This window comes from Prionailurus viverrinus, chromosome A2 (assembly GCF_022837055.1).
Source record: "Prionailurus viverrinus isolate Anna chromosome A2, UM_Priviv_1.0, whole genome shotgun sequence".
NCBI classification, from domain to species: Eukaryota; Metazoa; Chordata; class Mammalia; order Carnivora; family Felidae; genus Prionailurus; species Prionailurus viverrinus.
In genome coordinates, this window is record NC_062562.1 from 119,676,925 (window position 1) to 119,693,032 (window position 16,108).

At 44.1% G+C, this 16,108-nt stretch overlaps 1 protein-coding gene across 1 annotated transcript in view; it reads right to left on the reverse strand.

Moving 5' to 3' along the window:
- Positions 1 to 4,922: 4,922 nt before the first annotated feature.
- The window catches only part of HIBADH (3-hydroxyisobutyrate dehydrogenase), a 111,579-nt gene continuing 100,393 nt past the window's right edge, over positions 4,923 to 16,108 (reverse strand). The window contains exons 7-8 of the mRNA XM_047849608.1: positions 10,822 to 10,978; positions 4,923 to 5,889 (exon numbers count right to left, since the gene is read on the reverse strand). Coding sequence (XP_047705564.1) covers positions 5,731 to 5,889; positions 10,822 to 10,978 — 316 coding nt within the window. The 3' untranslated portion in view covers positions 4,923 to 5,730. The remainder of the gene's footprint in view (positions 5,890 to 10,821; positions 10,979 to 16,108) is intronic.

A 16,108-nucleotide genomic window follows, 5' to 3' on the forward strand; every position in this document is an offset into this window, starting at 1 on the left:
GTGCCCTCAAAGAGCTCAAGGACTGGTATGGAAGACAGACAGGCAAACCGGCAAAGACAGTGTAACAGGGCAAGTCCTATGATACAAGCGATATCGTCAAATAGCTATGCAAACAGAGGGGAAGTGACTCAGCCTGAAGTGGATGAGGAAGATATGGAAGATATCTTTGGGAAGATATGACACAATTAGGGGTGGAGAAGGGCCTTTCTGGTGAAGGCAGTGGCATGTGCAAAGGTACTGGGGTGTGAGAAACGTGTCGTGCTTGAAAAATGGCGAGTGGTTCACAACCTTTGACACCCGGGATGCCATAAAGAAAGCCAAGGGCAATAATGCTGGTGAAGTAAAATAGGAACCAGAGCACGAAGGGCCACGAATGCCACGCTGAAGAGTTCAGACTGCAACCGAGGCTAAAGGATTTCATGCAGGGGGATGACTGGACTAGATTTCAGTCTTAGAAAGATCTCTCTTGCAGTGTCGTGAAGGACGAATTGAAGAACCAAACGGGTGGCCCAGGAACAGCTGGAATCTATTGAGACAGAAAGATGAGAGGTTGCCTCTGGCTGGAGGGTGCGGGGTGAGAACAGTCAATGACAGTAAATGGGCACAAGAAGAGCAGGCGGGGCGGTGATAGAAACGTTCTAAAATTGGATTGTGGCAATGCCTGTCCAACTCTGTAAGCTTACTGAAAGTCATCAAACTGTACATTTAAAACGAGCGAGTTCTGGGGCGCCTGGGTGGCGCAGTCGGTTAAGCGTCCGACTTCAGCTCAGGTCACGATCTCGCGGTCCGTGAGTTCGAGCCCCGCGTCGGGCTCTGGGCTGACGGCTCGGAGCCCGGAGCCTGTTTCCGATTCTGTGTCTCCCTCTCTCTCTGCCCCTCCCCCGTTCATGCTCTGTCTCTCTCTGTCCCCAAAATAAATAAACGTTGAAAAAAAAAATTAAAAAAAAACAAAAAACAAACAAACAAAAAACGAGCGAGTTCTATTGTATATAAATTATACCTCAGGAAAGCTGTTACAAACAAACAAAAAAAGGAACAATTGCAAAGATACTCAAGTATCCTAGACAAGAACCAATGAGGGCCTGACGTAGGCGCCAGAGGTATAGATAGACCTCACCGTGGAGAGCGGGTGGAGGGGACAGGGGAGTCAGGGATGGTTCCTGGGAACCTGGATGGGACAGGGACCCGGAGGAGAAGCAGGTCTGCTGGGTGGGAGAATGGGGGAGCTTAGGTCTCGATACACCAAGTTTGAGGTGCCTGTGGAACACACACCTGAGCAGAGTTTCTCAAACCCTGCATTATGGACATTTGGGGCATATGTTGCGGGGGCTGTCCCGTGCACTGTGGGCTGTTTAGCAGTGTCCCCGACATACGCCCGCCCGCAGCCCCCACATGACAACCACACATACGCCCAGACATTGCCATAAGTCCCCTCAGAGCAACATTGCCCCAGGCGAGAACCACTTGGGAAGAGAGGCTGTAACTCGTGACTTTTTCTCCTTAGTTTTTCTTTTGCCTAGAGATGCGATTCACACACCATAAACCTCACCATTTAGAAGCGTACGATTCAGTGGTTTTTAACACATTCACAAAGTCATGCAACCATGGCTATCTAATTCCAGAACGTTTTCATCACCCCAAGAAAGCAACTCCACGCAGAACAGCAGCCACTCCCTATTTCCCCCCTCCCCCGTTAGTCCCTGGAAACCACTCATCTACTTTGGGTCTGGGGATTTGCCTGGTCTGCCATTCTCCGCAGAATCACACGGCCTGTGGCCCCCGGGTCTTGCGTCTTTCACCTGCCACGTTGCTTTTCGGGGTTCACCCAAGTTGTGGCCTGGGTCAGTACTCCATGCCTTTTGATGGCCACTCTTCCACGGCATGGATGTGCCACTCTGTTCGCGCAGTCATCAGGGGACATTTGGACCGTTCCTACTTTTTGGCTCTTACGAATAATGCCGCTACGAATATTCGTGTACAAGTTTCCGTGCGGACGCATTAACTTCGTTCCTCTCGAGTGTGTATGTATCTATCCTCAAGGATCGAGTGGAACCGCTGGGTCCTGCGGAAACGCTGTGTTTACTTTCTCGAGGAACTGCCACGCTCTTTTCCGCCACTGTATGGTCCCGGCAGTCGCGTATGAGGGTTTTAACGTCTCCACGTGCTCGCCAACACTTGGGATTGTCCCTGACTCAGATTTTTTGCTTTCAAGTTTCCGAGTAAGCATTTACTATTCAGCTACGTTGTTTATGCCAATGTGATTTATTTTTACATTTCTTTGCGAAAGAGAGAGGCAGGGAGAGAGAATGAGAATCCCAAACAAAGTCTGCGCTGTCGGCATAGAGCCCAACCCGGGGCTCCAACTGATGAACCATGAGATCATGACCTGAGTCAAAATCGAGGGTCGGTTGCTTAACTCAGCCACCCAGGGGCCCCTGTTTATGACAACTTTATAGATGAGAAAACTTATGGTCAGAGGAGGGGGACTGCAACGTGCTGAGAGGTGGGTAAGATCCTTTCCAGCACTAATGTTATTTTATGCTGAAAACTACACAGGGGCTCCTGGGTGGCTCAGTCGGTTGAGTGTCCGACTTCGGCTCAAGTCATGGTCTCGCGGTTGGTGAGTTCGAGCCCCGCGTCGGGCTCTGTGCTGACAGCCCAGAGCCCGGAACCTGCTTCGGATTCTGCGTCTCCCTCTCTCTCTGCCCCTCCCCCACTCACTCACACTCTCTCTCTCTCAAAAATAAACACGCATACATAAACGATAGCCCTTGGCGAGCATCCTTTCTTCCATGCACCACTCCTTCTCCTTTACTGGACCATTCCACTTCCATCAGCATGATCCCATAGTATCTCCAATCTTAAAGACACATCAACAAATTTTCCCTTGACCCCACATCCCTGCCAGTATCTATCCCATGTTTTTTCCTCTTAACAGCAAAACGTCTTGAGAGCTGTCTCTACTCAACGTTTCCCATTTCTCTTCCCATTCCCTCGTGTCCAATGTCATTTCCCACGTGCCCCAGAACACCCATCAGAGGCACTTATTTTGCCAAGGCAAATCACTAATTCTCAGCTCTCACATTTGCTACTCAGCTTCTCAGTAGCTTTTGATACAAACAATCATTCTTCCTTCCGACACAATCTGCATTTGGCTCCCACCGTCTTCTCCCCTTACTGTTACCCCTCATCTCATTTGCTGGCTCTTTTTCCCAGCCACTGAAAGTGAGAGTAACACAGGGTGTGGTCTTGGACCTTTGCCTTTCCTCCCCCTGGGTGGCTTCCAGGCCACCTAGGAGTTTTCTCCTCCTAAACTTCCCACATCTCCCCCAGAGTAAGTGGTAACGCCTGCCCTCCACTTTCCCCACCAACCTTGGATTCGTCCCTGACTCCTCCCTTTCTCTTTCACCCAATCCATTAGTTAGTGCATCTGTCTTTATGTTCCAATCTGACCATTTCTTGCCCGAGGAGACAGAAACCTCTTCATTAACATCCTGGTCCCAGCCCTCACTGCTTCTCATCTGGATTATTACCATCCCCTCCTAACTGGTCTCCTTGCTTCCAGCCTCGCCCTACATTCTATTCTCCACACAGCGGCCACAGCGATCCCTTTAAAGGCTAGGTCAGACCACATCGACCCTCTTAACAAAATCCCTAATGGGCTGCCCGTGACAGGATATTTGCAAAATGGCCACCGTAATGCCTTGGCATCCACTCTCTTATGTCATCCCCTCCAACACGGGCTCTGGGCTGGGCTATGTGACTTGCTTCGGCCAAGGGGGCAGTACAGCCACGAAGCAAGCAGAACCCAGCCAAGTGTCTGCTCGTTGGTCTTGTCCTGCGTTGCCGCTGAGAGCCCTTCCGCCGCCACGTGAAGAAGCTCAGATTCGCCTCCTGGACCCTGTGGAGAGAAGCCCCAACCGTGCCAGCTGTCCCAGCTGAGTGAGGCCAAACTAGACCCTCCAGCTCCAGAGGAGCCGGCCCAGGGGAGATGAATAATATAACTGACCTGGAGAATCTTGAAAAATAATAAACACTTGTTATTTTGAGCCGCTGAATGTTGAGGTGGCAACGTATCATCAGTTAGCTTCCACTCTGGCTAACTGATACACAACCAATCCCACTTAGGATAAGAGCCAGTGTCCTAACAGGGCCCTACAAGATCTGGCCCCCCTCATCTTGGGACTTCACTTACAGCCTCCTTGTTTTTCCTCGTATCTAGCGTTTGTACTTTCTGCTCCCTGTTCCCGGAATGTTCTTTTCTCAGGTATCTGCATGGCGTGTTCCCTCACTTCCTTCTCTCTGCTCAAATGCCAACCTGACCACCATAACAAAATACCCCTGGGCACCTCCCATCCATCCCCCTTGTGCTTTTTTTTCCTTATTATTATCTGACGTATGCAGTAAACATTTATTTTTTGTCTGTCACATCCCCTCACACACACACACACACACACACACACACACACACGACACCAGGATCTATAGTCTACAAGGGCAAGACTTTGTCTATTCTGTTCGTCACCGTAGCCCCAGCACTTCTAATAGTGCCTGGGATGTTTTATCACCAGGAAACCGAGGGAAGTAGTTGTAGTTCTGCCAGGTTTGGCACCGAGGTCTATCACCAAGAAGACTTCTAGGCGCTGTGGTGGGGACAGTCTACACTGTGGCATATTCCATTTTGCGCAGGCTGAATTGCGATGGCGCCCACAACCGAAAACTTTCGAATGAACGCCCGTTAAGGATTCAGATGAACAGCAGGAAGCTGGCTTGCCACTGGCCAATTCAGACTCGGTTCCTTTTGACCTCCCCTCCCTTCCTCTTCTTCCCACCCGTTCCCCCCCATCAGTCTGGAACACCAGTCTGTCAGATCATTTAATTGCTCGCCAAATGGCTGCGGAGACACGAAAACTCCAAGAAAGTATTATCAGCATAGAAATTTATTTGATTTCAAAATAATGTGGTTATATTTAGAATAATGTAATAGTTATCTAAAGCAAATATCATCATTGGCTCTGAAACAGTTCTAAAGATGTCATTCTTTTAAAGTCAAAAAAATATGTAGTAAGAATGTAAAAGGAAGCAAAAATATAAAAAACAAGTTTGCTGAGTATTGGGAGTTGTAACAAGAAGGATACACAGTAAGATAATGTAACAGAGTCCAACTTATAAACATGCAGCAGGGAGTTCCGTCAGCTTTACCGACTCCCTGGAAAAGAAATCAGTAACCTCAGCAACGCAAGAATACCACCACTTGGTTAACAGGACAAACTACCCGAGGGACACAGGTAATAATTCACTATGCTTCCCCTTTTTCTAACTCCTTTCCCCACACCAATTTCTTTAAGATAGGTTTCATCCTGTTGACAATATTTGGTTTTATTTGTAAAGTGGAATAAATACTATCCTGATTGAAGTATGCCACGATTTCGTTGAAGATGCTCAGGAGTCAAACTTTTGAAAAAGGCCAATCAGCTAGTTAGCAGAGACCATCAGTGGCTTACAGGGAAAAAAAAAAAAAAAAAATGGAGAGAACACAGGTTTGCTAAAGAGATAAAAAAAAAAATAAGCAGTTAAAAATGGGTGAAAAATCCTAAGGTTTACTGGGACCTAGACAGTCAAAAGCAGACAGGTGACCTTTGATTAAGCCCATTTACTTGTGGAGTGAGCTATAAGGAGGCTCCAAGGTGGAGGTCGGTTTCCAACAGTGTCCACGGCCAAAGGGCAAACTCAGAAGGTCTCCTCTTCTCGGAGAAACTGGAAGACGGACGAGAAGTCTTTCTTTGAGTAACCCTTTGCACACATCATCCTGTAGATCTGATGGGCTAGGCTGCCCAGAAGGATCGGGCTCTTTGTGTTGGTGGCGGAGTCTTGGGCCAGCCCCAGATCCTAAATCAAACAAGGGCAGGAAGGAACACATTGAGACTGGTAGCGAGGGCTCACTTTGCAAATGTGGCTCCTAATGCTTTGCTTTCAAAGCAGGAGGAACGAAGTCTGAAAAAAATAAGATACTTACAAACACTGTGGCGGGTTATATATATTTTTGTAAGTACTTTCACGTAGGGCAAAACTACTCTGGACAGAAACCTTAATTTCTGAGTCTCCTCCCCACTCCTCCACCCAGACCTGTCTGTTTTGACTGTGGACAAGGGTTACTAGATAAATGAGATCACACAGGGAAATGCTTTTTCAAATCTGCAGAAGCCTGTAAGCCTAAGACAAGCCCCCCATCATGGAATCACCGAATATCCATGCAATCTCTTTATTCAACAAGTATTTAGCACTGTCCCAAGCGCCAGTGAAACAGGCATGATGAAACCGAGGCACTGTTCTTGTGACGCTCGGGGAAGCCAGACAACAAATGCTACAATTTCAGATAGGGACAAGGACTATGAAGAAAAATAAAGCAGGGGAAGGGGCTGGGAAGTGGTGGACAGCAAGGGTGGAGTGGAAGGAAGGAGTTCTGATAGAGGAGATGTTTAGGGAAGGCTTCTCTGAGGTGAAGACACTTGACCTATGATCTGAATGTCAGAGAGCAGTGGGTTCTTTGGAGAGCTGGGGGAACAGAGACGCAGGCAGATGGAACCGCAAGGTGCTGGGACACGGCTTGAATATTCGAGAAACAGCAAGCAGGCCAGTGAGGTTGAATGAGAGTAAGCAAGGGGGCTAGGGAGAGAAATGAGCTGGGCATGGGCACACGTAAGACACGGAAGCTTTAGTATGTTTGGGAAGGAGTCTGGGTTTTATTGTAAGTGCAATGGGACATCCACCCTCATGACAACCCTTTAACATCTTGGCGAGCTAATGCTTCATCCTGAGAGCTTCAGAAAACGTTTAAATCTCCAGCCTCTTAAATATGTATAATGGTATAACTGCAAACATTATTTTGTGCTTATCTGTATAATTTCCACATGTAGACAATAGATCTGAAAAATCTGCTTAACCTTAAATTCTTCTATAGTTTCCTAAAAATAAAAAGCAAGCTGAATTGTGTCCTGCACAGTTAACAAACATACAGCTACACTATTGTTGATACCCAGACAAACCTCTCTGGTTGACATCATTTTGCAGCAAATCTGCAAGATATATTTATTTTCAAATGACAGAGAGAAAATCTACATAGACTGCATTTAACTTTTAACCTAGTTAATTGGAACACAAACTAGAACAGAAGAACTCAGAGTTAACATAACATACTAAAGAGAACACAGTACTATCGAGAAGAAAGGTCTAGAGTTTTTCAAAGGGGCAAGTACACACCCAAATAAAATCTGTCCAAACCAAAAATCAGAAAAGTGAAATTGCTTTGGTGGCCACTACCTTAAAGGGTAGACATTCTAAAAAACGAACGGTGCTTAGTCTCCGAAAACCTGAGAGGCTTTTGTATCTTGAAATGTTAGAAAAAGAAGGCATCCCTTGAAGCTGATAATGTATAATTTAAAATAAATAGATTTTCCACATCATTCATCAAATAAAATATTTATGAATCCATGAGCTAAGTGGGTAGTTCAGGAAAAAATAACACAACAATGGCAATAAGGTTCAACGAGTTAACGGAGGACCAAGCTGTTATGTTTTATGAGGAAATGGGTACCCTGAGGGAGTACCAAGAATCATCGTGATTTTCCATATGCTGTTCTGTAGCGGCCATCACAAGTAGACATCTAGGTTGGAGAGTTCAGAAGAATGATCTAGTTTTCCTATTGACTATGTTCTGATTATATACACACAACATATTAGAATTTTATGATGTTAAGACCTAGAAATAAATGCACAAGCCTCTACTTCGATGACATCCCCTAGCACAATAAAATTTAATGGCAATTGAACAAAACCTCTCTTAGCAGCTAAGCCTTGATCTGTCCAAGCAGAATCACAATGCTAAGACTGCTTTAATCAACGCAGCATCGATGGGGAGTTCTTTAATCTCCATCAGTTTCTCTACACAAACCTAATTAGCTATGGTGTGTTTTTGTTAACAGCAATCTGAGGTGATGAAAGATTTTTTTAAGTTCCTTTCTAAGTACTCTCATTCCAAGCAAAATTAAGAAGTCTTCCTTTTTGTAAGGGAGACCACGACTGCATTTCATTGAGGGAAGGACACCGGTAACACCCATATGTTTGACTCCTGCACTGTCTCACACTGTTAGTTGAAAACACTGTCATTCATGATCAAGAAAATCATTTGATCTATTTTTGAAGTTCACTTATTTAATTTTGAGAGAGTGAGAGAGAGAGAAAAAGCACGAGCGGGGGAGGGGCGGACAGAGAGGTGAGAGAGAGAATCCCAATCCCACTTTGAGTGCAGGGCCTGACACAGGGCTTGAACTCACCAACCGTGAGATCATGTCCTGAGCCGAAGTTGGATGCTCAACCGACTGAGCCATCCAGGCGTCCCAAGAAAATCCTGTCAAAGGAAGGACTCTGACAGTGGGCAGGGCCACTGCAGAAAATGGCTAAAGCACAGGTGTACCACAGAGTAAAGGGCAGCTAGGGCGGAGTCCCCAGACAAAGCCAGCACTACAAAAAGACAAATCCATCTGATCCTTTTGATCAGAAGCCTCCAACTTCTTATTACACTCTACCGTTAGCCACTTCCTCTGTTTGAGCCATTAGCCGTATTAGTGGAACCGAATAAGCTAACAGCTCACAACCCACTTCACACAGACACAGAATGGAAACTGAGCATAAATGCGATTCTTTCATGTTTCCGTGTGCCCTAATAAATCACCTGCGGCTTCGATGAAAACAATACACTTAAGGAGCTACTTCCTGTTTCTAGCAACAGCCACACAGCACAACTGCAAAATCCTAAATTATATGCAAACCTAAATACAGGATACGGATTCGCATAAAAATAAATATTTTCTTAAACGAAACATGAGGAGAAATCAAACTGCAAAATAAGAAATGTAGTTTCAAACACTGCTTTATCCAATAAATATTTAACGTGTGCTGGCAATATGCCAGGTACTGTGCCGGAAGCTGGGATGGGGGGGGGGGGGGGCGGGAGGCAAGGACAAACGATGCAGGCAGAGGGAATAGTGTGCGTGGAGGTTTGCAAGTAAGAGACAACGAGGGGCGCCTGGGTGGCTCAGTCGGTTGAGCGTCTGACTTCAGCTCAGGTCATGATCTCACGCTCCGTGAGTTCGAGCCCCGCGTCGGGCTCTGTGCTGATAACTCAGAGCCTGGAGCCCTCTTCAGATTCTGTGTCTCTCCCTCTCTCTGCCCCTCCCCTGCTTATGCTCTGTCTCTCTCGGTCTCAAAAATAAATAAATAAAAATTAAAAAAAAAAAAAAAAAGAGAGACAACGGGCAGAAAGGAGTTCACTATAGTGGAAGCAAAAGATGAGCTGGGAAGGCTGAAACGAGCTGGTGGGACGAGCCAAGGCCAAATCATGGAGGGCTTCGTGAGACAACTTGCAGAGATAGACTTTATTTATTTATTTTTTTCAACATTTATTTATTTTTGGGACAGAGAGAGACAGAGCATGAACGGGGGAGGGGCAGAGAGAGAGGGAGACACAGAATCGGAAACAGGCTCCAGGCTCTGAGCCATCAGCCCAGAGCCTGATGCGGGGCTCGAACTCACGGGCCGCGAGATCGTGACCTGGCTGAAGTCGGACGCTTAACCGACTGTGACACCCAGGCGCCCCTGCAGAGATAGACTTTCAACTACAAGTAACAGGAAACGGTGAAAGAGACTTAGTAGGGGAAATGGCACACTCCGGTTTCTACGTGTCCAGAAGCCCGCTCCCTCCCCCGGGGTAGAAAATGAACCAGAGAGGATTATGAAAGGATAGGACACCAGTTAAGGACTGATTTGGTATGATCCAGGGGAGGCTCAGCCAAGGGACTGGTGGTGGCAGAGAAGGGAAATGCATGGATTCAAGGCACAGTCAAGAAGCAGAATGGACAGAACGCCATGGGGAATGAAGGAAAGTAAACCGAGTATGGTGTCCAGGTGTATGTTTTTATTACTTTTGTAATCAGGAAAAAAGTCAACTATGGGGGCAGAGTGGGATGGGAAATAGCTCAAAGTCTGTTCCTCTTAACAGTATTTTCTAAAGTTGAGATCACAAATAGGAGGAGGCCAACAATTTGCTTTTCAGATGACTTTGCGCATAAGTACGTACGTACTCTTTTTTTTTTTTTTTTAATTTTTTTTTTTTTTAACGTTTATTTATTTTTGGGACAGAGAGAGACAGAGCATGAACGGGGGAGGGGCAGAGAGAGAGGGAGACACAGAATCGGAAACAGGCTCCAGGCTCTGAGCCATCAGCCCAGAGCCCGACGCGGGGCTCGAACTCACGGACCGCGAGATCGTGACCTGGCTGAAGTCGGACGCTTAACCGACTGCGCCACCCAGGTGCCCCAGTACGTACGTACTCTTAAAGCGGGAAGGCGTATTTAGAAATCTAGTATCGTGAGAAAGATATTCTCTTCTTCTGTGATAGGTGTACCCAATGTCAATGTATTATCCAGAAAATTCTTACTGCTTCCATTCTAAGGACTTGGCAAAATAATGAAAATTTCTATGAAGAACAAAATCTTGCCCATCTCATAGTACAAACAAACCCAAGCACAAAATAAAACTCCCAGCCTATTCTTCTCATCTGAAAGGGCAGGAATATAAACGAACAAAATAAGGATTTTTATCGAAGCTAAGTTTTAACTCACTTCCAATGAGTAAGTGAATCGCTATTTTAGTAATCTTGCCATCTAGGGTAGACATATGCTTTGTTAAAGGGGAGTGGGGGATTAGGCCATTAAACATCTGTTCCCCTCTGTCTTGGGGAGGGAGTCTCTGCATTTACCATACCTTGGCCATGAGTGTTGCTCCAAATCCACCCTGATAGTTATTAGCCGACGGCACTCCATCCATCACCCCGGGTACGGGATTGTAAGTGTCACTTGACCAACACCGTCCTGAGCTCATGTTTAGGATTTTAGCCAATAGTTTTGGGTCAAGCCCTAACCTGTCAAAGGTCAAAGAAAAGCAGTGTTAAATGTCAAAATGTACAAGTCATGCGTGACTTATTTACGTATGAGGATGCTCTATCTTCCTTCTCCATTTATTGTATGTCTTCAAAAATCAAAGCAGATTGATGAGGGCAAAGAACCCAGTCTTAAATTATAGGGTATTAAAAGCTCGTGATTAAACACTTCTGAGCCAGGACATTCTGCAGTGGGAGAAAATCCCCTGTGCTATACCCTACTTTTAAGAAATAACACATAATTGTGTAGTTGTTGGTTTATCACACACATGGGTTTTCTAGTCTTTTGGATATCGTTGCATTTATGTGTCACATAAGAACCTTAAACCAATATGATAACCTGAATTCTACATCCTTTATTCACAAATGATATATTTCAGAAAGAAATACTGACAGATAAACCATGCATCATGGAAGTCCGTGTGGATGCATTTATATGTATGTTTATTCTTTTAGCTTTTATGAGAATGAATACAAGAGATGAGCCACGAGCAGTAAAACGAGCTTAAGAGAAGTTATCATTATAAAAGAAGACATTTCTTGCTGCAAACTTTTCCTTATTTATTAAATCTTCATTAGACGGTCTTGCTTATGAAGCAAGTCTGCACAGAGCTGTGACATATGCTATCTATTCAGAGACATGCATTATAGTTCTGGGTCAACTGCTGATAAGGTTACTGATCCTGATAAAACAAAGCTTGCCCAAGCGGAAACATCATTTGTTCTATCACTGAGCTGAGGGCATCAACGGCTGTGCAGTGTGGACCCAGAAAAAAAATAGAATCAAAATGCTATATTATTTTGATTCTGAGAATCTGAATGCAGTTTGGGAAACACAGTTTGGCTAAGTTGCACTGAATCAGGTTTCAAATAAAACTTTCTACCCAGCAATTGACTGGTTTCTTTCATACAAAGAGACATTATAAAATAATTGTCATAAAAGCTTTCTGCGTTTCCTTAGAACCAATCTCTTCCGGAGAAGAAGGAAAAAAAAAAAAAAAACAACTGAAAAGAGACACGTATCAGTGTGAAACAAATTACGCATTTTGCCTTGCTTAAGCTCTTGTTTCCTCTGTGTTTGAAACCTATGTCTGTTTATTTCCCAATGTGAGTATCATGACCCAGTACACATTTTTCCAGTACTGGAGTAGGGGGCTAAGGCTGACAGCCAGCGTATGTCTGGACATAGCACATAATACAACTGTTACGTAATCAGGTTTTCAAGAAGTAGCTGTGGTGCGAGGAATATATATGGCATGCCACATGTGTGAAATCAAGTGGTGGACCATGTTACAATGGGGAGTCTTCTTAAGGATTATAACAGACAGAGAAGATTCACTCTAATCGGCTGTCATACATTCCGTTCAATGGTAGACTGCCCGAAAGAAATCCAACAGTTTCATTCATTCCTTTACAAAATTCCAAGTTTGTTACGGGTGTAGTTTAGTGCTGATGCTTTCTTTCCACTTTTAAATAATAAGAGGCTATCAGTATGCTGTTAGAGCAGATGACTTGGGAAAGAGAAAGCCAATGTACATACTATGAAAAGTAAAAATCACACATTAACAATTAATCTGCTATAACTGCAAATATATTCCCTAAGCACAAAGGTTCAAGAATGTCTATGTCGAATGTACTCCATGAGTAGGGAATATTTTTAAGACCCCCAAATATCGCTCTTCCCTTCCATTTGAAATATAATTCAAGGGCTTCTGAATTTAGATTTTTCTTTTACAATGGTTCATCACATTTAAAGCAGCAGAGTTACTGTTCTCTTTATAACCTACCTGGTTATACTCAAGAGAACCTCACAACAGCCTTTACTGCTAAAGCGGTTCATGCTCTATGTACAGTACTCACCAAAATGGCGGGCAAAGCTTATTATCCTTTGTAAAACCCTACATTTCATTTTTCTTGAGTGTTCAAGGAAAAATACTGGCACTGATTTATGGAACCCTGTTTGGTGAACATATTACTATTTAGAAGCATCCTGAGGGGCACGCAAAAAAGCGAGGTGGCAGTTACGTGCTCACTTTTCAAATCTGATGCTTCCCCGCTGTGCTGACTCCCCTTTAGGAGACGGCTACTCCCTCACCACTTTTCCTCTCCCGACTCCCCACCCTACAGCAAAGTGTATCATTAAAAAGAGCAAGTTAGAAGTGTTTTGCATTTCATCTTTCTGAGGATTCTTTCACTGGCACATATATAACTGACAGTTAAAATTAGACATAATATTAAAATCAGTTACTGAAGTCCTCTGTCTTCCACTGTGCCTAAGGCTTGTAATGGTCTGAAACCAGCTAGAATACACAGTAATTGTCATTCAGAGAGTCTATCCTAGAACGTCATGCTTCACTGGAGAAGACTGAGTTTCCATTTGAAATCAACAAATTAATCCAAGACAGGTATCTGAAAGGGCAAGTTTAATAGGAAGCAGCTACTGGGCTCTCAACCATGATAAAATGTTATTGCTGTTTCCCTGTAAATTGGCTGGGAACATATGATACTTTCTGCATAAGAGCCCCATCGCTGTTCAGGAGATATACAGCTCAAGCCATCAAAAGGATGACAGTCTGTCAGTCCCCATAATAACTTGCCACTGGATGTGGTTCGAGAGTGTGCGCGTGCATGCATGTGGCTTTACAATTGCTGGAATGTTCTCTGATATAAACAGAGAATGAATTCATTGCTCTGACCGCATATATAATGCAACTCAAATAAACGTCACTGTGTCAAATCTACTCACCTTTAAAACACAAGAATTTTAAATGAACTTTTGAGAGAAGTAAAAATGATGCATACACCGTGAAAAAAATTAAACAGAATCCAAATGTTTGCCTTCACTGTAACCAAGGCTGTTAAGGGCCAAAAAAGTTTTTTCACTTTATATTCTATAGAAGTATCTATACTGTCTTTTTTTACGTAAGAACAAAGCAGATTATGTCACTAAACTGAGATGTTTGTATCACAGGATGTGAAAATCAAATACCTAAGACTATGTCAGTTTTTTTCAAGTTTATTTATTTTTGAGAGAGAGTGTGCACACGAGCAGGGGAGGAGCAGAAAGAGGGAGAGAAAGAATCCCAAGCAGACCCCACACTGCCAGCGCAGAGCCCAACGTGGGGCTTGAACTCATGAACCCGTTCGTGAGCCGGGATCAAGAGCTGGATGCTTAACTGACTGAGCCACCCAGGTACCCTAAGACTATGTCAGTTTTAACAGACCGTCCACTTATTCATCAATGTTTAACAGATTTGCCACGCGCAGGTGCTGTGCCTGGAGCCAAGGAGACATAGTAAAAATCTAAGAAAAGGCTGTGCTTGCCATCCAGGAATGAGCCAGTTAAGACACACACACACACACACACACACACACACACACACACACACACGTTAACTTTTACCTGAGGCAGGAGAAGTGCCTCCCTCCCCCTTCTCGCCCCTTTATCCATTTGACAAGTCTTCACTGAGCGCCTACTATGTGCTAGGTATGTTCTTAAGACACAGCAATGAGCAGACAAAGCCAATCCCCTTCAGGGAGCTTGCGTTCTAGTTGGGGAGACAGGCAATAGACAAACACATACATACACACGCCAGCTGGTGAGAAGTGTTATAAAGAAACCACTTTTAACGTTACAATTCAATTCAAATACTAACCACCGCCACCATCAATAACTACCGCGCTGAGCCTGTACAATGTGCCGGGAACTGTTTTAAAAGATTTACACAGATTAACTCATTTCGTTTTCACAAAAAACTCTGTGGACAGATACTATTATTTTTGTCATGTTATAGACGAGAAAAACTGAAGTCTATGGCAGAGCTACGACACCAAACTCCCACCACGCTGAGTCTCACTGGATCACGTGGGTGGGCAACTTAACAGTCAATAAGCCAGTATGACAGTGCTTTACCAATCTAGTAAGAAATTTGGTCAGGGCGCCTGGGTAAGCATCCGGCTCTTGATTTTGGCTCAGGTCACGATCTCGTGGTTTGTGGGTTCGAACCCCGCACTGGGCTCTGGACTGACAGCACGGAGCCTGCGTGGAATTCTCTCTTTCCTCTCTGTCCTTCTCCCTGACACACATGTGTGTGCTCTCTTTCTCTCGAAATAAATAAATAAACTTAAAAAAAAAAAAAAAGAAATGTGGTCAAATTTTTATTACAAACCTTCTGCCACTTGTTATCTATCGCATATGTATCAGGGTTTACATCATCTATTCCATATGTATTAAGTTTACATCTATTGCATATGTATTAGGTTTACAGCTAAGGGGACTCAAGTCATCACCTAAATGAAAACGCACCACCGTCTCAGGGCAGTAGCCAAGAAACTAAAATGACACTTGTGGGAAAGTTCTCATCTTGAACAGCCTGCCAGAAAAGTTCAACTGTCCGAAGTTTCTTTTAAGGTGGAAGAAGACAAGACGGTCATTGCTAGGGGCCTAGGTGCTGACTGGTGATGCAAATGACCTGTTACAACCACCAGTACTGAAAAAGAAGACAAGACAATTCCCAGTGGAGCAAAATTTTATGAAAACTAAACAACAAAGCTTCCACTATCAGCACTGTTCCTTTGTGACACACGGGAGCAAAACGTCTCTAATGGAAGCAGGACACCTTCGGTGCCAATAAAACTATGTTCCGAGTCCTAATTAGAACCCAATTAGAAGGTACAAAGGTCTGATTAAAAAAAGAATTTCAAAAATATGTTGTATACCCATATTCTTTATGCTTTACTTTTTTTTTGTAGCGTTTAAAATTTCCCTTATATCCATCTTGACTGTAAAAGAGCATAGGGTCAATAAGAGTTCTAAACTGTAGGATTTTATTCTTCCATTTTTAAAAAAAATGGGAAACACTGTTCTAGAAAAAACACTGACTTATGAGAATGAAATTAATCAGAAATGATCACTTCATAGGAATAGGTGACTCAATTTGTAAATGTTGACATTAATGCTTTAAAAAAATTCACTTCAGAGTGAACAGAATATAAATGTGGCTGAGCCACTTTGATGCTGTACTACTTTGTGGGAATTTACTACTTGGGAATTTATGCTTGCTGATGCCAATTTTCTCTTTCACCTTGCAAAGCTCAATAAATCGTGGTCGC